Below are 22,056 nucleotides of genomic sequence, written 5' to 3' on the forward strand. Positions count from 1 at the left end.
CTTCCTCCCTTCCTCCCCTGCCCTGTCTCTAGTGAACAGTGGTGAATACAGAGACCCATGGGTGCAGAGATACAAAGAAAAAGGGACAGTTGAGGACTCAACCCCAATTGTGACATTTCTACCACCCTGTAGGACTTGAGGACCATTGTCCTAAAGAAGTACAAAGACTGAGAGTTGAAACTCAGGTTTGTGAATATTAACTGTCCTGTATAAAATGCCCCACCCCCAACTGCTACTTCTTCTTCTTCTTCTTCTTCTTCTTCTTCTTCTTCTTCTTCTTCTTCTTCTTCTTCTTCTTCTTCTTCTTCTTTTTTCTCCTCCTCTTCCTCCTCCTCCTCCTCCTCCTCCTCCTCCTCCTCCTCCTCCTCCTCCTTCTTCTCTTTTCTGTTTTTGTAAATTGTGTAATATGAAGCTAGGTACATCAACTTTTTAATTTTAAAGGATGTACGTATTAGTTTACTTTTGTAGTATAAATAATTAATAATTTTCAATTTGTCATTTGTCTTCACATTTATGGGTATTTTGTGATATAAAGAAAAAGAGCACAATATTAATTTATTCACACCTGTACTTTAGGTATAGTTATGAAATATTTTTTTACAATCTAGGTATAGTAACTTGCCTGCATATATACATTTCTTAAGATAGAAATGATTCTATAGCAAGCATTTAAAAATATGATTCATTTGAGATGTTGTGACATATAAATTCCTAAAACATGAGCTGGGAATTGATCACTGTGGACAGATCATTATTGATACTAACCTACTGGCTGGGGAGGCATGATGGCTTCTGATTTACTTCCATTCATGTGTCTTTAGCAAAAGCAATGCACATTCCAAAAGGTTTCAATTGCTTTAAATTCTCCAGCTTTCAAACCCCAGTGAACATTAAGAAACCAGAGCATCATGCTTGACAACCCATTCTCATAACAACAGAGACAGAATGAATCACTACTTAGGAAAAGAATTGCTCCTATTCTACCTTAATTTCTTTCTAATATAAAACAGCAACCATTCAATTGAATCATTTGTTGCCACTCACAGAAGCTGTGGCAACAGAGGGAGCTATCCGATTGGGAGGCAAACATTGTGTTTTCCCATAGCCTTGTTTTAACGCCACTGTCCCCAGCTCAAGGTTATAACACTTTATCCATTTCTTTCTTTCAGTTTAGAAATTTTACCAGCCCCAAATGAACGCACAATATGCAAGCTGTTATAAAGACTCACCACTACTAGAAGTGTCATTCAGGTTTAGCAGTCCTCCTCCTAGTCCTCGGTAACTATGGTAACTGTAGGTCCCATTGCCATTGATGTACAATACCTCCTGGGAGCCTGGAACAGTAGACGTTGAGTAGGTGGCCTGGGCTGCCTCAGGCTTGCACTGTTTGTCAGCAGGAGTAGCTTCGTCCTGCAATGAGACAGCATTCCATCATTGTGACATCTCTGTGCTACTTCTCTTTGTACAGTCTCAATGCCAGCCACATGGTGGCTCTGGGTAAGAAAATTCCATACAGTGAATATTAAGGTCATGTGCACATTTTCTTCAGCTTTGCTAAAAGCTAATATATACATATATTATATACATATAATATATATGTATATACACACACACACACATACATATATACATCAAGGCAACAATATGGGCAGGCTGTACATTTTTAAAAATGACCTTTCCAGCTAAGTTTGAAATAGAGAGTGCTTCAAAACCACCAATAGGTGGCAGTCACCTAAAAGTGAGTGGACATAGAAACAAGGGACACATCCATAGTGGAATCTACTTTACCCTTGAAACAGGAACCCCTCGTGTGTACTATGAAACTGATGAAACCTAAGGACACTTGATAAGTGAACACGTGTGCTGCAGGAAAGCAGATGCCGCCTGGTTTCAATTCATAGGAGGCAACTGAGAACGGAAAGACACAGAATGGGGAAGGACAATGCTGGTCCCACCTCTGTGGAGTCAGGCTGGGCCAGCAGGGCTTCACTGTGTAGACAAATGGGGGCATGGGTCTAGGATCTGTGGCTAAGAGTTCTCTCCTGCAAAAATGTGACTGGAAGAGAAGGTGGCTTTTAGTGAATGGAAAACAAACAAGCAATAAACAGACTAAAAATACACAGAGAGTGATAACCGTGAGAGACAAGAAAATAACTTGACAGACGTTGAGCTTCTTAGTTTGCTCGCTCCCTGCTTTCCTCCTGTTCCCTCCTTGAATGTCTTTCTCTTCCCTACTGTCTCTTCCTTTCCCTTTCTCCCATGTCATCTAGATGTGCTTATACATTCACCATCATTCAGGAAACTACCCTCACTTCACTGAAAAATGACGTACGGGAATTAAAAATTATGTTTGTAATAAATGCTATACCTTTAATAACAAAATAGATTGCATTTCTCCTTAGCAATCTATACGTTCATGAAGTCTAAAATATATGGGACAAAGATAATTCAATTTTCCTGGCTTTTTACAATATTTTTATTTCTTCTGACTTTATCCTTCGCTCTCTCATGTTGGGAATGAGCTGTAAGTAAGGCAAGGCCTTTATCACAAAGCCATATCCCTAGCCTTCCTTCATTTTCAACAAGAAATATTTCTAAAACTACATATTTAATAAAGTTTAGGTGAGATTTTTTATTACTAGCAGCATTTTGCAAGACATCAACTATGAATAAAGCAGACCATGTGAATGACAGACTTATCCCTAAATGCTACAGAAGGAGAAACATGGAATATGATTTTTCTATGGCACAGTCCCATATTATATGGATATTTTCATTATTTGCATGAAACTTGGCCTGACTTTGTTCTTGTTAGAGTGATAGCTCAAATGATCCTGTTATACTTAGCCATGGACAGGGACACATGATCATCTTTCTTTCCAATAAGATTATAAAAGAGAACCTGAAACTTAATGGCTTCCCAATCTAAATGGTACCATAATACCAAGGGCTTACATTCAAATAAAAATAAGAGAGAGAAAGTGGAAAAGAAAGTATTATATTTGAATTTTCAGAACTGATGTTTCTGAAATTTGTCTTATGTAAACACGATCTGATCTAAATCAGTGTGTAATTAGAATGCTAGTTTGCAAATTTAGCGTGCCATTTGAACCTCAGAGCCCCCGGGAGGGCGTATTGCCTTTTATAACATTTCCCTTGTCGAAGTCGCCCACCAAGCCAAGCAAAGACCAAGATCGAATCAGGTCTGCTGCTGCTGCAGCTGTACTCTCCTGACTCCCCATTGGCTGCTTGAGTTTATTAATTTGACTGTATTCCCAGCAAAAAGGCACCCAAAGAAGATGGTTTTCAGACTCTTTGGAAAAGTATATGGAGTCATGAGACCCACTGCTGAGACTTTTAAATACATTTCTATTTGCTTTCAGGAAAATATATATATTTTGTACTTAAGATGAATTTATGTATTAACCATAATAAGTAAGCTTAAATAATCTGGGACATTGAACATGGTTATTTCTGGAAATCTATTGCTGTTGGGCATGGAGGTCATCACAAGCATGTCTCAGGTAATCAGGCTAATCAGCCAGTGGTGTTGTGAGAAAGCGTTATTAATAAATACATTTTAGTAGAATACAAACAGCTATCATGAAGGCATACTGGATTTGATGGGAAGGACTGAAATAATTTCGATCCTGGAGTATCTCAGACTTGCTTATCGGTCTCTCCATTGAAACTGTCTCGTGTGTAATTATGCCAACATGTCTCTATGGGCATAGGTATTATCTATGTGCCATTTAGAGTTTTTAAAAGTTTCTTAAAATCTAAAGCTGAGTGCTAACATTTTTATTTTGTGGATGGGGACCATTTCAGATTTAGGATTTTTAAAAAAACCCTTCAAATTTTGGACATTCAACCAATATACTATACAAGTATTAAAAAATACCAAGTAGGGCTTGGGGATTTAGCTCAGTGGTAGAGTGCTTGCCTAGGAAGTGCAAGGCCCTGGGTTCGGTCCCCAGCTCCGAAAAAAAAAAACCAAGTAATGTAAAGTTTAATATACTCCAAGCAGTTTAGATTACAGATAACCAACCTGTTTGTATTAATTCCCCCATACTAACATGAGTGTGGCATATAGCTTGAGGCTATTACAGCCCCTCAAATGATGAATAGATGGATTTATACTGTTTACACATTGTGATAGTTCATGGTTGAATTCCCCCAAAGGTTCATGAGTCATAAACTTGTTCCCTTTGGTGAGGTTACTGGAACAAGTGCAAGCTTCAGGAGTGCCTAACTAATGGCAGGTCCTAAAGTCTCACTGGAGACAGATCTCCCTCAAGACTGTGGCATCCCAGGCACCCTTGCTACTCTTTTGCTTTGTGGTTCAGCATGAAAATGAGTTTGCTCTGCTCTGTTCTCTCGGCCCTTGCAACCCAATCAATCCCATCATAGACCCAGAGCAACGTAAGTATTTGATTTCATGCTGTCATCTCCCAAAGTGTGAGGCAAATAAACTTATAATTACCCCTGGGGTTTCACTATAGTAACTCCAAGCTCAGATTAATTCATCATGCATGCACCTATTTCCTATGAAAGTATTATATTTTTAAACTGGTCTCTACAGAATCTGTATGCTTTTAGGGAAAACATCTGAGAGTCTCCCTGAGGTTATGAGCTATGGTATACTGACCTGTGCTACATCCTCTCTCTGTTGCCAGATTATGAAAATCTCAGCTTTAAAATACTCTTTCTGTAAAGACAAATCTCTTAAAATCTCAAAAGACATCAGAATGTTCTCTCTTCTTGGGGTACTTGTGAAGGGCTAGTTGAAGTTCCGCCATGAAAACATGGTAAATAATCTAGGCTTCTAGTTTTAGTAAAGTGGCACTCCTCTGAGGTACTCGTGTCCTTTTTGAAAGTGAGAGCAAGATGTTCTCAGAGAAGAGCATATTGTTATGCAAAAAAGGAGACATTATTACTGCAGTGTTTTCTTATGTTTTCTTTGCATGATAGAATTAATTTGGATTATTAAGTGTACCATTTTAAAATTTGACTCTTTCTTTATTAACTGCTATTCCAAGCTGCTGTAGCTGCAGTGGGAAGGAAGATAATTAATTCCATTAATAATCAAAGCCAACTTTGTGGGGATTATTTGTATTCAAACAAATATTTGCATTATTAATGTTTTGGCAGTCCACTATACATACAGAAATAAAACACACAAGTCTGCCAATAAAATATGTTATGCGGTGTCCTTTGGACAAAAGTTTAATGAGTGTTAATTCATGTTTTTTGTCTCGAGTCATAATCATTTTCAAAGAGAGATGATTTTAATGACATTAAAAGGTACATATGCCCTGAAGTCACATTTTACCTTTGTCACCAACTTCCAATAATTAATATTTTAATAACGAGTGCTCAACATTTTCATAACTAGCAGTTCACTCCCAGAGTACCTATGAAGGTTGTTTTAAAAAAAAGGCCATTTTAATATGCTACAAAGCTTCACAGCTGCACAAATACATTTAATTAACAAGAAAAATAACTGACCCTCTTTTTAATAGAAAAACTTCAAAGTTTATAATGCATTAAAATAAGGATCAACAATTGAATGACCACAAGCAATGGACTGGACAATACATACCGACATCACATATCATACCACACACACACACACACACACACACACACACTTTCTTAGATAAAAATAGTCAACAAAGACTTTTTTTTTTGTTTGCTATACCTGGAGTCTGGCCTATCCTTTTGTATCTTCCTCCCGACCTTTTCAGATGCACATTTGCACGTCATGTGTAAACTGGGCTTATATGAAGATGGGCAGTTGCTTTTATGTGGAAGGCAAGACTGGAGTGAGTTAGAAGAGGGGACTTCGCTTTTTCTGTTTCACCCCCAGAAACTGAGGTCTGCAGTTGGAGTTGTTGTCTGGTTCCCTGATGGACCACATAGATAGAGTCCTAAGCCCCTCAGAGGCATAAGAAAATTTTCACTCAAAACCATTCACAGACAAATTCTCTCTCTAACTGAGTTAATTTATTCCCCTTAAGGGACACCAATAGGTTATTTTTTAAAAATAAATACAACCTTGACCTTGAAAATGTAACACTAGACTGACTTCTTTCTCTTATATTTTTGGTTGTGAGCCTAGCCTTTAACGGCTGAGCCATCTCTCCAGCCCGACTGACTTCTTTCTCAAGGCTCCCAGGACTTTTGCTTTTAGATTTTATGTCATCTGCATTTATTAAACATTCTTTATTTTCATGACTATGCTGTCTATAAATAATGAGCAGAAAACACCAGTTAAATTGTGACTGGAATCAGTGGCACTCAGGTGCATTAGTGTTGGCGTGTCACCATTATCTTTACAGTACCAAGGAGGTTGTAAAACACTCTTCCTAGAACATGGACTCTCATTTTGAGACAACCGTGGAGGATGTAAAGAGCAGGCAATGTTGATTTACCATTTCAAGGAGAAGGACCTGGAACTGCGCCGCCAATGATCTTTTTGCTACAGAACAGTAAACATGTAGACACAATGAAGGTTTCAATGTGCCCCAGTTTTCTGTAAGCTGACTGCAGAGCTCTAATGTTCTTACATGTTCTCTGTAGTTTATGTGACAGAACATTTTTATTTAAGATATATATTTTTAAATCCCCTCCAAATGGGGCTAGCGAAGGCAATGGCATCCATGTACGAACCACTGAAAAAATCTCTACCTTCTAAAAGCTTCTCTCCCCCATTTGAGAGCATTCTAGAATTAAGTAAATTGCTAAGAGTTTCTAGGGACATTGAGGGAGGATCAGAAAGAACCAGAGCTCTATTGAAAATGCTCTTCAACCAACAAGAGACCTAACCATATTTGTGAGGTAATGAGAGCAGACATTTGATGACATCAACTAAGTCCATCCTTATGAATTTGCACCCTGGCTCATGTATTCCAACTCTCAGATTTCTGGCCTGCACTCAGAGGGGTCACATATTACTTTCTCTACTTGAGGGCTATAAATTGTTAAGTTGCCAAAAGTGCAAAAATTCTCCCCAAGACATAGACAGACACTATTGAAAGTCACACATTGATTGATTTCAGGTCATATAATGATAAGCTTTGATTATATTTATTTCTGACTTAAGAAAAAAAAAACTGTTAGGGTAGCTAATGCCAGAGAGTCACCAAACCGTTTGAGGTCTGTTTGTTTGTTTTATCTGACAAGTTCTTTTTAGAGGCATGTAAACACACCAACATACATGATTTCATGGACAAGAAAGTCTGCTCCCTAAGTGGGAACTCATGACACTGCAATGATAGAAAGAAAGCAGCACTGTGGTCACAGAGGGAGCATGAGGGCTGGGGAAGGAAGGAACAGGGAGCTGTCAATCAAAGCGTCTAAAGCTGCAAGTAGGGGGAGTCAGTTTTGAGACACATCTTACAGCATGGTGATGAGAGCCAATGTATTCTATATTTCAAAGTAATTAAATTCCAAGTACCTCATCATAATAAATGATAGGGAAGTGAGGCTATGGCTTTGCTCATTAGCTTGGCAGAATTGTTTTTTTTTTTAAACTGGGCAGTTGTATAAAATAACAATTGTATTCTCTGAATGCATATACTTACTACTTCCCAAATAATAGAAATGAGGACTCCTTGATGGTAGCCATTCTGACTGGGTTGGGATGGGATATCAGAGAAGGTTTAATTTCCATTTTCCTAGCTGCTGAACATGTATAAAGCTGTTTTTTTGGGCATTGTATCCTTCCTTTTGAAAACTATTTTAGTTGATTGGCCAATACATTGAATGGTATTTGTATTTTAGGCTTTTCCCCCAGTTCTTTACATATTCTAGATATTAACCCTGGTGAACATGGAAAAGGAACTACTGGAGAGAGAACTGTACAACTGAAGAAGGGCCAAGGACATGCGGAGAAGGTCGAGGAGGCGGACACAAGTTAAGCACGCACAGAATACCATATGGAACCTTGTTACTTTGTATGCTCAGTAAAATTATAGTATCTAACTTGTAGATCACGTAGTTAAGAATTTATTCTGCTTCTTATGGAAGTGATATGCCTTTTAAAAAAATACACAAAAACATAAGAGCTAAAATTGCAAGATAATAGAATTATAAAAAGAATTATAAAATTGTGCCAGGAAGCGTTCATGAACCCCAAAAGACCGCCAAGGAGCTGTTTCTGATATAATCACATTAGGGCCTCTCTATTATAAACTTGACTTTGAACTTACCACCCACCCACAGGATGGCTTGGTGATGCAACCCCTAACTCTCATCAGGACAAGGTTTTATAGAAAATGGCAAGCAAGGGCGGGGGTGAGAAGTGGGGGCATAGACTGGCAAGCATTTGACTGAGTGTCTACTGGGAGCCAACAAGTGGGTGCTCTGAGGCAAGGCTGGACCCAATCCCGAATGATCTGAAAGTACATCTAAAACGAACAGTTAATCTGTAATTAATGTTGCTAAGAAGCAGCTAGAGAGTAACTCTGGGCAAGGACAAGCCAAGGGGTTCTTCTTGGTACTTGGGTGCAGCTTGGGTTTACCTGTGGGCCAAGTTTTCAGGTCCTTTTTTTTTTCTTTTTCTTTTTCCTTTTCTTTTTCTTTTAAGTTGGAGAATAGTTCCAAGGTGGAGTAGGTTTGGCCTTTCATGTGTATATGTTTGTGTGCAGATAAGCAAAGGTTTAAGACTCATTGGCCTCAAAAATACAAAATAAATACATTAGCAATGCCTCAACCAAATTACAGTGAATACTTGACAATCAGAAGGAAGAAGTGTAGTGGGTAGTCACCAATAAGTAGGCATCCTCCTTCAAGCACGTGAAACTGGTTATCATCTTTCAATTTAAATAAGCCAATTTGGTCTTTAGTGATTTATCAAGAGTTCCTGTGCTTAAATGGATAACTCTCTTTCCATAGGATAGCACTCCTTGTTTCGGCAAAAGATTTTATAGACAATTCCTTTGGGCTTCCAAAATAAGACTGTAAATCACTTAGCCGTAGTTTTGAGCAGAATTTCTCACCGCAGAAAAGTCTTTCTGTAATACTGGGTATTTTTAACCTTAATCTTCAGTATACTTTGGGAGCAAGAGGAGATTTCTCTTAGTAATACAGTCTGCCTTCTTTCTTCTTTATTACAATGTCCATTATGAAAGCTTCAAGTTATCTATGAAGCTGTTATTTTATCTGAAGCTTGACTTTACTCATTGAAAACAACTTTTTGGTCCAGTGAGGCGGCTCACAGGGTAAAGGTATCCCTCAGACATGAATGATTTATCCTAGCAGTCACTTAGTGTGACACTGGGAACTCTTACTACTCACAAGAAAATTAAACTCATCCAGGGAACAGAAATTTTAAAATCTATAAATCCCAGAGATGGTAGAAAATCTTCATCCTTTCATGTTTTGTTTTCGGCCTGAAAAGGTGGGAAATCCCGACTAATGATGTTATTTGAGCACCGATGCTGTAAAGTAATCGTTGATAGTTTCAAAATTGGAGACAGGTGTGCCAGCATGGTTGAGTAAGCAGAATGAAAACAATTCCCTCGTAATGTTGCTCTACATAATCGATTCTTTCACAGCTACCTTTGATGAACACGCTGTTCAATCATAGAGTAAACATGCTTCCATGGGGATTGTGCATCTTGAAAAAGCCATGTAACTGAGATCTTAATTTCTACACATTAGAAAAAACACGTATAGATTACTATAATTTAGACTCGGTGTAAAAACTACCCATCCATTTTTTGGTACTTGAAGTATATTAATTATGAAGCAGTCAAACTAAGGTAATTAGAAAGCCATCAATATAGCAGAACTTGGATCACTGACGAATGATTTTTATAGTAAAGTCAAATTAAAACTTAAAAGCAATGTGCACGAGAAACCACTTACAAAATGATGTAAAAATAAATAATCTGGTGATGAATTTCAAACACACACTTTAAGCCTGAGTGTGTTGGGTGGATTCTCCGATCTGTATCTTTGCTATGTTCCTCCTTTAATAGAATTGTTTCCTTTGCCTACTTCCTGGTTCCATGATGTATCTAACTAAGGACATTGGGTACAAATGTAGAGTGCTATAGGTTTTAATATTATAGCTAGAAGACAAATGTCATTCAAATGCAACAAATCCATGGCAAAAGCTGGTAATTTTTAGGAATCTATTGCTATAATTCTATATACATATATATGAAACCAATACATGATCATAAACTACTTGGATTTGGTAAACAGTAGTTCTTGCTCCCTTAAGATTTCAAATTATATCACTTTATGACACTGGGAATAATAAGCAAGTCTTTCCCTTCCATCTCGATTCTCTAGAAGTTTCCGTTCTATATCAGGTTGAAATGTTTTCCATTCAATGCAGATTGAAATGCTGCATTTGTACTTTAGCCAGGATCTAATGGTTCACAGCAAGCTTCTCTACATCTAAATCCCTGGTGGAGACCTTTGCTCAGGCCCACATTTTGAGCTGCCTCTAGACCATAGCTAGCCAGGACCCCATGATTACCTATCAGACATTATGTCTACGGTTACATGTGTCTTCACTCTCTCAAGTCTCCAGACATAATTTGTTCAGCCTCTGAACCCTTTCACCTGCTTATTGATACCTTTATCTCTATCGAGTCTTTTGTTCTAGAGAGCCATGTCCTATCCAATAGCATCTTTTAAAAATTCTCCTACCTATAATTAAGGATATTTTTGATGATCTGATTTTATTTGTAAGTTTAAAGAATGTTCTGTGGACACCTTCCAGTTGCTAGGATGTGTAGTAAACTACATGCTGTGTGTCTATCAATCAGAAGGCAGAAGAGACCGGCTCTCTACTCTCATGAGACCTGATCATGAGGGAAAGAAATGAAATATAGAAGGTACAGATATTATTTCAGTGATAACTTCTAAAAATAAAAAAAAATGCATCAAGTGATAAAATAATTGAAAATGAGGGTCCAGGAGAGAATTTATTTCTAAGATTTATACATGAATCAAAAAAGTAAATAAAGGAATGATAAGAAAAGATTTGTTCAAAGTCATAAAGGAAGTCTATCTGCTTGGGTATCAGTGTGCTTCCCCAGGAATCTGTCTTCAACACGTATACACGTGTGTCTTTCTATGCCCAGATTGTACATAAATATATTCTACCATTGATAAAAAACCTTCGGGGCTGGGGATTTAGCTCAGTGGCAGAGCGCTTACCTAGGAAGCGCAAGGCCCTGGGTTCGGTCCCCAGCTCCGAAAAAAAGAACCAAAAAAAAAAAAAAAACCTTCATATACAAACACCTCTGAATGTATATTCTATGTTTGTTTAATAGGTTCATATAAGGATAGAATTTAGATTAAAATTTCCTTGCAATAAAATGTTCTGATGCAATTGTTTTTTTTCCTTGCTCTGTGTTATTTTGTCCCACCTAGATAAACTTCCTGATTTTGTCTTCACTGTTTACATGATCAGCTTAGCAGACTCACACTGTACTTGGTGAGGTGGCACCGAAGGAAGGGCTGAGAAGAAGGTCAAAAGTGCTTGTGCCTGAGGTGTTTATGTTGTCCGTTCCTGCTCCTGACATGCCATGGGCTGGCACTTGCCGCGTTCTTCCAGTGACTAGTATGGATTCTGTCTGACAGAGCCTCCTAAGGCCTCAGGGCTTTTCTGTTGCCCTGGTGCTTCTGTCATCACGGCCTCTCACTTCATCATGTCTCCCCCATTCTGTGGCTCACCCACAGGGCACACACTCTGCCACTCCCCCCACACCCATGAAGCACTCCTCAGTTCCTTATTTTGAAGTCTTTTAAGGTCTTAGATGAGCAGGTATTTTTCTGTTTGTTTTAACTGCCAAGCCAGTCAGCAAGCAATGAAATCATGTTTATTCTAAGTGTATATTCCTAAGGTGTGTGTGTGTGTGTGTGTGTGTGTGTGTGTGTGTGTGTGTTTGGGGGTGTCATTTGCTTTGTGAAGTATTACTAAATCCTTCTAAATTCTAAGGCAAATGAAACACCCTGTGATTATTTTCTGCAAGGTGGAGTCCACTAGGTGTGACAGCCATAAAATATCTTCCCCCAAACACGACTGTCCTGGAGAACTCTTAGGCCAGGATGGAAGGCCATTCCCCAGGTTTGCCACTGTCTCCTTTTCTTTGGTATTTCACTTCTGAGATACGATTGGCTGGATATCATTTTTTTTTCAGAATTTTGAAGCCATTTGTAATATGTAGACAACATTTTTGGAAGAGGCACAAACAAATATGAGATTTAAATTCCAAAGCCATCAACTTGTTAAAACTCTGCTTCTGCATCAGTTTGTAGAAGTAGGGGAAACTTCATAATAAATATAACATGTTGGGGTTGGGGATTTAGCTCAGTGGTAGAGCGCTTGCCTAGCAAGAGCAAGGCCCTGGGTTTGGTCCCCAGCTCCGAAAAAAAGAAAAGAAAAAAATATATATATAACATGTTCAGAATTGGAAAGGAAGCATTGAGTATATTCTTTTGTTTGAGATGCATGACATTTGAAATGTTTTTACATGATGGATTGCATATTTAACCTGAAAACTCTATGTAGGGTAGAAAAAGTTAGTTGAAAATTTAAAAAACACTAAAGACTGCATTGTATATCCCAGTGCCAATGTAGGTAACTGAAGTTTACAAACTGCCATTCTAACACTGGTTAAGGCATTAAACAGCACTGTATATAGCAACTCGCCTGAGCATTCCCTGTGGGAGAAGCTTTTGAATGCGGATCACAGTGATTTTCTAGACACAGAACAAAGCACTAGGTGGAGTAAAGATGGGGCGACTGCGGCACCACTGGGAAGGCTCGCATCTAGTGGGATGACAGAGCAGAAGACCTTATGTCATGGAAAGACCTTTGGCTGTCAGGTGGCAGGTCTGATAACAAATGACTTCATATATAGATTAACCAGACAAGACAGATTAATTAACAGATCATTGACTAATTAGTGACTTTTGAAAAGTGAAGCAAAGAGAAGAGAGAACATGTTAAGCTCACAGGAGAGTGACGATTTCATCACGGTTTGCTATCTTTAAGATGAAGTTTAAGGCTTACCCACAGAGATGAGGACGCTTGCCACTAACCATCAGACTGATCATGGGGACCCCACTGGAGGAGTTAGAGAAATGACTGAAGGAGCTAAGGGGTTGGTAACCCCTTAGGAAGAACAATATCAACCAACCAAAACCCCCAGAGCTCCCAGGTACTAAACCTCCAACCAAGAAGTACACATGAAAGGACCATGGCTCCAGCCACATATGTAGCAGAGGTTGACCTTTTCTGGCATCAATAGGAGGAAAATGCCTTGGTCTTGAGAAGGCTCGTTTTCCCAATGCCAGGGCAGTGAGGTGGGACTGGGTGAATGGGAGGGGAGCATCCTCATAGAAGCAGGAGGGGGGGTATAAGAGAGGGGGGAACAGGGAAAAGGGATAACTTTCGAAATGTAAATACTTAAAATATCCAATAAAAAAGATGAAGTTTAAGGTTTCGTTCAGTCAGTTATTTCTTTATAATATTGCAATTGAACCTAAAGTTTTGCACACAGTAGGCAATCACTCTAAAACTGAGTGACCTCAACCTCTTCTTTTTCTGTAACTATTTCTATTTTGTAGAAACCCTACTAAGTAAGTTTTCCAGTCTGGCCTTCAACTAACTCTGCAGCCCAAGCAGGTCCTGAATTTGTGGTCCTCCTGACTGGAATTTTTGACTAGGTGGATCTCAGCCCACTGCTATACCGTGCAGCTGCATAGGATAAAGTTAACAGGACTCAAAAGCTATAGATTTACACCAAGTCAAAGGTGCTCACTGCTGCATGCTGCACAAAATAAAGAACCGATTTTATCACTAAAAACACATCTACGATTAAATGAAACTATTACTTAGCATATGTTAAACCCCAAAGTGCAAGGCACTGTGGCTGCAGATGCAGAGACTAATGCAGATGGGATATTTCCTTTCCGTGAGCTTGCACATCAGCAGGGAATCCAGATAACCCATACATGGATAGTTAATGAGAGGTAATTGAGAACTAACAAAGCAGCCAATGTTGTGCATGCGCAGAGAAGAGGACCTAAAGATGGATGAACTCTACAACCCAGCATGCCACATTTACAACACTGAGTAGTGCCGAGAGCAGTGACTCTCAATCTGGGGACTGAAAGCCCTCTGGGGAGCCTGATATCAGACAGCCTGCAGATCTGACGATATGCAGAACATGATGCTTTGTGGCAGTAGCAAAATTACAGTGGCAAACGAAAGAATTTTGTGGTTGGGGCCACCACAACATAAGAAACTATGTTAATGTGTCACAGCATTAGGAAGGTTGAGAACCACCGGCACAGAGGAAGGGAAGTGATGTGTGCTTGCCACACATCAGGAGCTGCTCTGACCTGCTCCTTAGCTTAAAGCATGCAATGCCCCTATGAGGTGCACAGAACTAAGCTGTGACTTTGTGGGAGAGGAAAAAGGTTCAAGTGAGCTCAGCATCTAAGATCAATATGTGGAGCCCATGTTCCAGAGACAGAAACTTAGCCACTGTGTCTTCTTGTTTCCATACTACAAGAAAAATAAGAGAAACGCCAAGTTCATGAGATTTCCAAAACGTTATAATGAAGTCAAAAGGATAGGGGGGTTTTGATTGAAAAGAGAAAGCAAACAATGATGTTCTTTCATCCTCTCTGCATTTACTTGGGCCCATTATTAGTAGAGTCCCAGAGTCATGACCAAATTGTATGGGAAGCTCCCCACCCTCAAAGGCTTGGTTTAATGAGGACTACAGCTGCCACTGCAGAGTAGACAATTTAAAAGTGCATTTTACATGATAGAGAACAGTAACGGTAGAAATAACAAATACCATGAACTTTGAGGTCCAGGGTGTTGGAGAGAGGGCTGTGGGATTTGAAGTGTGCTCAGAAGCATTCTCTGAGGAATGTAGGAACTGTAGGAAGCACGACTCAGAGTGAGCACTGGAGGAGCCAGGGTTGCCCATCACAAAGCCTGTGATGGAGTGACGCCATCCACCAGCCTGGGGGTCCTCCGCCATATTCTGAGCATTGTTGACGTATTCATCGTGAGCTTTGGCTCTCAGTGAGTAAAGCACATTCCTTGGAAAGAGGCCCCATGAATATTGCCTCCTCCACCATGCTTTCCTTATGCATATCACAGATCCTTCCTCTAGGCCAGCCCTGAGTTCGTTTGTCAGCCAATCAAACTTATTCTTATTGTAAATGTCACACGTGCTTTGCTACTTTGCAAGGGGATTCCAATGCAGCCAGCTCTGAAGCTGAGCTATGAGAATTGTCACCTGGACACGTTTTGCCCAGAGTTCCACTATGTTTAAATGTGTACGAAAAGTAAGCCAGGAGGTCAGTCCATGGGGGGTGGGACCCAGTGACTGCTAAGGTGCCACTGTCTCAAATCTTACTCTTTCCTCTCCTGGATCATCTCCCTGCTGGATGTGAGGCCTGTTGGGTCCCCTGCCAGATGGTGGGAGTGTGAGGTGGGAGTAGTGCATGAGAAGTTACAGGGAGTGCAGAGATCCCAAGAGAGAACCATGTTGCTCCTACCTCAGGAAGCAGTAAGGAAGGGACCATCACAGACTGCACTGGATTGATATCTGCTTTGAGTACACTAACTATTGACCCAGAAGGGAGTAGAGACATGTTGTCGGGCACACAGACTGGAAGTTCACAAAAAAGCTGGGAATGTATGTGGGACCACACTCTGGATAAAATTTAAATCCATGAGACTAGAGAAGAAAAAAAGAAGTCCATGAACAAGGCCAAGTTTCAGAAACCTCCAGGTTGCAAATAAGAGGATATGCTATGTGCAGACAGAGTTGTCTGAGCTTGGGAGGAAACAGACACTCTATTCTACAAAGCAAGGGCAGTCTAGGGGTTTAGATAAGCAAAAGTAATGGAACTTGCCAAATACCCCTGCAAAGGCAAGTCAGATGATCACTCGGACCATGGGCTTCAGAAAGAAAAAAATCATTCGTGATCCTCAAGATTAGAAGAGGGGCCACAGAACCCTGACTGGTTTGCAGGAAGAATCTAAGGATTGGACTGGCAACAGTTTAAATAATGAGTTTAAAGTTATCTGCTGTGATAGGGAGGGCACATGTAAACTGTGGGGTTTGGGGCATTGATAAAAGCTACCACGTGTGGGGGATTCTTTTCTTCACTTTCTATGATGGGGATAGAAAGGCAACAACATTTATGTATACTGAAAGGAAGAATCTAACATAAGGACACTTTCTCTTTTATACAGAGGCCTACTCTGGTAAGTCAAAGAAGCTTTGAAGTTTTCCTGTGACATCTGTTTCTGGTTGGCTCTGGATCTGTGGAATGTAAGGGGACGCAGGAGTCTAATGAGGCCCTGCATTCCTCCACCCAGGGCAAAGGAAGATACCCCATGGACCACTGGTTATTTCTGATTAATTAGGAGTTTGGAGAGAACCACCAGTTCTTCTTCTGACCTGCCATGGGATCCAGGGGATGTCTTGGTGATGCTGGGGGCTGAGAAAATAAGACAGGTATGAGAGACCCAGCACCTCAGTGCCTGGAAGCCCCAGGAAGCAAATCACATCCCATGACAATAGGGGCAGAACGGAGGGTTTCAGGAGAGCCAGCAGGGCACGTCAGACATACCCAGAGCTGAGATGCAACTCAGAAAGGTCTGGCCTAACTGAACTGGTGGGGACATGTCAGCAAGAAACCTCTAGTGGGTACCCCAGTGTGTCTGGGTTGTGTGGAAGGCAACTGAAAAAAAGCCTTCTAATCATTAAGAAAAACCTCAATTGTTGTTCTCATTGTCTCTATTGTTACTTTGCACCATCTAACATTGTCTCCTTGTCTTTGTGTGTTCTCTCTGCAGCGAGTTCTATGTATTATTTTTGTTTTCACCCTCTCCATCTCCTGTGTGTGCTTCTGTGACAGTTACAGATGGACTCGGATGTCAGACCAAGCTCTAGATGCTGCCTGGCTGTGTCAATGCCCACAACCCACAACACCAGTTTGTCATCTGCGAGCATACTTCATGTGCGTCCCCTCCACCCAAGCCCAAGTTCAAGGCTGTAGCTTGCCGTGGCTGCTTTGATAGCCAAAACTCAGTACTCTTCATCGCTGACCTTTCTGGACACTAGACTCCATTCAGTAGGGATTCCACTGTCTTTTAGGTATGGGTAATGTTGAAATGGTATTTTAAGCTATTCTATTGTATTGAAAAGCTGAAACTAGAATCGGAGAGTTTCTGTCTTACATCAGATGAGCAAAATTAGATTATTGGGTTCATTTGTCTAAAACTTTTGCTATGATATACCAGAGGATTTATAAATTTAGTGGACATAGTTAAAAATCTGTAGGAAAAGTTGACTTAAAACTTATAACACGAGGTTAATAATTAGAAAGCTACATAGGTAATCTTAAAACAAGGAGCCAGTCCATCAATGTGTATAGTTCTGAGCAAATATTCAAATTGCCAACTTTGCTTTTAAACCCCTCAAGTCCTGCTTCTCACTGTTTGTGTTAACAAAAATATGTCAACCCAAAACATGGATTTTATGCTTAAAGACTCACACTGAGAAAGGTTCAAGGCTACACTGGAATCCTAAGCCCTAAGAGTTGTAGCTGGCCAGCTAAAGTTAGGGCCACTAGTACTAAATATCAGAAACTGGGATATCCCTGTCTTAGAATACAGCAAGACAATGACCTAAACAGTTTGACAAAGCCTACAAAGTGGCTCTCCTTACCTAGTCTATTCCAGTCAGAGAGAGGCTGACTGGAGAACATGTGTCTACTTCCCTGTCACTGCTAATTTTGTTAGGCTTTAGCTATTTTTATAAACTGGGTCATACAAGATACTGTGATATGCAATGCTGCTCTTTGAAAGGACCAGGAATCCAAAGCTACAAGTCTCCCTGTAGACTATAATTATGATCTCAAGTTTTATTTTCCTACCAAAGAGTTTCAGTTCAAAACAGCATTATTTTTTTTAAAGGCTAAACTTAAGAGGGCTAAAAATGTAAATCCTCATCTTATAAAAGCTATTAACCTATAAACTGTTAGAGATGATTAAGGCATGCAGGTTAATAATCAGTCACCTTGTAAATGCCCAGATTCTTTACAAATGTAATTCATTTACAGGGGCAAGCTTTATTTAGCTTCAGGTACAAGTTTTCAAGGTTAATACTAGAACAAGTAATTAAAAACAAATAGTTAAAAAAATAAAGTTTATTAAAAATCAAATATATTTAATAGCCCTCAAAACTTTTCAGAGATCTGCTGACTATGGAAAATTTCTATTTCAATTTTAAATTTAATATATTTCTTGAAAAAAGGCTTACTATGATAGAGATCCTAATGGAAACCTTAAGGTCTACAAAGAAGACAGGTGGCGCACATGGATTCCACCTGAATTGTGGTAACTCTAACCACTGAGAAAACCTGCCCCATGCCTCACCTGCCATCAGGGAGTGTCCCGCACAAACTGTGGAAATTGTTGAGTTGACTGCTCTATTCTGCCTGGTCAAAGTAAGGTAACTCTCCCAGGTTCTTCCTCTATAAGAAAATATCTCAGAACTGGGTCTGGGAGCCAAAGCCTAATGCTGTCCTGTGGGGTAGCTGAACATTTAAAACTGTCCTGTATAGCAGCCTAAGAACTAAAACCACAGCCCCCAATGAAGCCATGGAAACCACAGGAGTCTAAGGCAACCATCTAGGTAATGGGTACGTCTCTGTCATTTTAGTTGATACATAGGCCACTTGGATTATACTTCTTCCTATAATTTATCCTTCTAAGATCTCTGATGGTGATGACAGCTAACTGGAGCCTCATCAGTTTAGCAGCAGCTGCCTGGTAAATGCATTTCACATATGAAAACCAGGCCTTATGTTTCTAGTGCTATTAGGTTACCTGATCTTTTAAAAAAAAAAAATCAAACTTAGAGTCAGGTTTCTATTACTAACAGACTTTGTGTTAAAGGATAAACAGGTTTTAGACATAACCTTTATCCACCTCGCAGAGGCCAAATGGAAACCAGTCAATCAACAGCCAAAGCTTTCCTGCCTAGTGCCTGTTCCCAAGGAAAAATCTACAAATATAAATGTGTTCTTTAAGTTCTTTAACTTCTGCCCAGAGTCTGTATTTGTCTTGGCAGAATTCCACTACGCTGGTAGACACCATCCAGAAGTTAGCTTCAGACTACAAACTGACCCTAAGGTGATCTACACCATGCCAGCCCTACTACACCTTACAATACTGGAAGCCCTGGGCTTGCTAAACACTAATGTACAAAAGCCCAGTCAATGTAATTGCTCCCTGTCTCTTTAGCTGGGTCAACAAACCAGATACTTATGATGAGCACTTCATTGCCCTAATCCCCTCGTGGCGTTTGGCTAATATTCCATCGTTCCTGGGTCCTGACAATGGCATCCTAACTTCAGCAAGAAGCAGTTACAGATGAGAACACATAGTCCCTTGTCCTTAACAAAGGGCTGGAATATTAGATCCAAGGAAACTTCCTGGCAAAGGGGACAAAATAGCTACCTATAGTACTTGCTGGCATGTCAAGATTATATGGTCTTACATTGCTTGTTCTGTGGTAACCAAACAGATACACTTTATGAACGAGTAACGCATCTTTTGTTGCATTATAAATTTTGTTTCCCCCAGATAAAGAATGTTAAGACCCTGTCAAGGATTTGACAGGGACGCACTGGTGGTGGTGGTGGTGGTGGTGGTGGAAGGGGTGGTGGTGGTGGTGGTGGTGATGGTGGTGGTGGTGGTGATGGTGGTGGTGGCGGTGATGGTGGTGGTGGTGGTGGTGGCGGTGGTGGTGGTGGTGATGGTGGTGGTGGCGGTGATGGTGGTGGTGGTGGTGGTGGCGGTGGTGGTGGTGGTGATGGTGGTGGTGGCGGTGGCGGTGGCGGTGGCGGTGGCGGTGGTGGTGGTGGTGGTGGCGGTGGCGGTGGCGGTGGTGGTGGTGGAGGTGGAGGGGGTGGTGGTGGTGGTGGTGGTGGTGGAGGTGGAGGGGGTGGTGGTGGTGGTGATGGTGGTGGTGGTGGTGGTGGTGGTGGTGGTGGTGGTGGTGGAGGTGGAGGTGGAGGGGGTGGGAGATGTGGAGTCAGTCAGCCTCCATATTAGGTTTAAAAGTCAGCTTATATTAAAGATAAACTAGGTTCATCCCTGTTTATGATTAAGCCTCTGTTTCTGAAGGAATGGGCAATGCCCCACCTGTAACATCAACTACAAATGGTTCTGTACAGCCTGCTCCAGAAGTGGCACTCATGGTTTTGTTCCAAAGTCAAGATTATATGATCACCTATAACATCCTTGTTATGCCTCTGACTACCTTGTTATGCCCACCTGGCAAACATGTATTTCTTTCATTAGTGCTAACTTATTTGTCCTGCTCAGAGACCCAAACCTATTTTACCAGCCGAATGTCTCACTTGGCAACTCCCTACTCCTGAGCTATAAAAGCCCTGCATTTCTCACATCCAAGGTTGATCTCTAGAACCCTGCCTTACAGGGAGACAGCTCCTGCACATAGATTTTAAAAAGCTTATTTTAATTGCCTTCTTTAATTAATTTGGCCATGATGGTTTGGGTTAAGGGTCTTTCTCATCTCATCTTTAGGATTAAGAGTCGTAGCTCACATGCATATGTGTTGGGGAGAAGAAAGACTGCTTTGTGCCCTAAACCGGGACAGGAGAAGATCAAATAATGAACTACAAGGAACTGAATGAGAAAGACAGGTTTAATTAAAGGCATCTACACAAAAGATGCTGGGAACCAGTAGGTCTTTAATTCCAAAGGAATAAGCTCCCCAGGTCAAGAAAACATCTTTATGAGGTATGTGCCTTGAAGTACGTGCTGGGGTGACACTCTCTGCTTAATTCATACAAGTTAAGTGATATGAAAAGGCAAAACAGAAAAAAATCAAACTTTCCCAAGATGTAGAGGAAGAAACAGACGTCCTTGAGTTGAGTGACACTTTCCAATATTGTCCAACATAGAGTTGCCATAGATGGGCCTAGCAGGGATAATGGTTCACAAAGCTACACTCTTGCTGTAGACTAAAGCCTGAGAACACAAGCATCAGTACTGAGCTGGAAGGACATTGTGGAGAGCTTTTAGGGTTGCTTGGCAGGAATTTGACATTGGACCAGGACAAGGAAGTAGGCTACTCCAGATAGGAATTTGACATTGTACCAGGACATCTGATTTTGGGCTAGAACAAAGAAGTAGGCTTCAGGCAAGAATATGACTTTGGGCTAGGACAGGGAAGTAGGCTCAGATAACTTATCATCCTGATAAGCCCTTAGAAACAGTGATCTTGGGGCTTTGTTTATTGCCTTGCTTGTTCCTTGACTATTTGTGTTTATTGTCTCGCTTGTTCCCTTAACCTAGAACAAACCTTATTACTTGCGTGTAATTAAAATGTAAGACTAGGAAAAAATAAACCCACCTTCAGCCTCAGAACTGGATGGGGGTCGTGTTACAGTGTTGTCTAATTGTCTCTTTCCTTTTATCCTCGCTCTGCCGCTGGAGAATCTGTTGACTGAGCTAGCTTGGTCAGGATAGAGTGAACTGACTTTAGCCACCTTCAGGTGGGATGTGAGTGTGGCAGAGGACAAGCTTTCCAAACCCTGATCTCTACACCCCTCTTTTATAGTTAATGAAAGTGTATTTGATCTTCCCTCACATTCCAAGCACAATCCTTCACAGAAGAGATTTTTATACAAGCCCACCTACTTCTCTCCTCCTCCTCATCTCCTCCCATTCACACTCTTCCTTCCCACAGAGGATGAAGTTTTGAGTCGATAAAGAACTAAGGGAGCCAAACTATCATCCAGCTGTTCAGGATTGGGGTATTTTAACTCTAAAAATGGCATTTATGGGAAAATTAAATAAAGTGAAAAATAACGGAACCGTGCAAAGCATTTCTCCGTGAACTAATCGTCATTGTCACCTGGGAACTACTTTAATAGGATTTGTTTGGTGCAACCCAGGCATTCTGCAGGAGGCAGATTTGCTGAGAGAAGCAGTTTTGTCTTTCCTTTTATTTT

General features: G+C 40.6%; 1 protein-coding gene across 8 annotated transcripts in view; it reads right to left on the reverse strand.

Annotated features, from left to right (window-relative positions):
• Nol4 (nucleolar protein 4) overlaps positions 1-22,056 on the reverse strand; it is a 362,305-nt gene that overhangs the window by 26,910 nt on the left and 313,339 nt on the right. For all 8 annotated transcript variants that reach the window (NM_001415694.1, XM_087593008.1, XM_087593005.1 and 5 more), the window contains 1 exon segment: positions 1,230-1,410. In NM_001415694.1, the coding sequence (NP_001402623.1) occupies positions 1,230-1,410 (181 nt within the window).

Source organism: Rattus norvegicus, chromosome 18, assembly GCF_021556685.1.
Source record: "Rattus norvegicus strain SHRSP/BbbUtx chromosome 18, alternate assembly SHRSP_T2T, whole genome shotgun sequence".
NCBI lineage: Eukaryota > Metazoa > Chordata > Mammalia > Rodentia > Muridae > Rattus > Rattus norvegicus.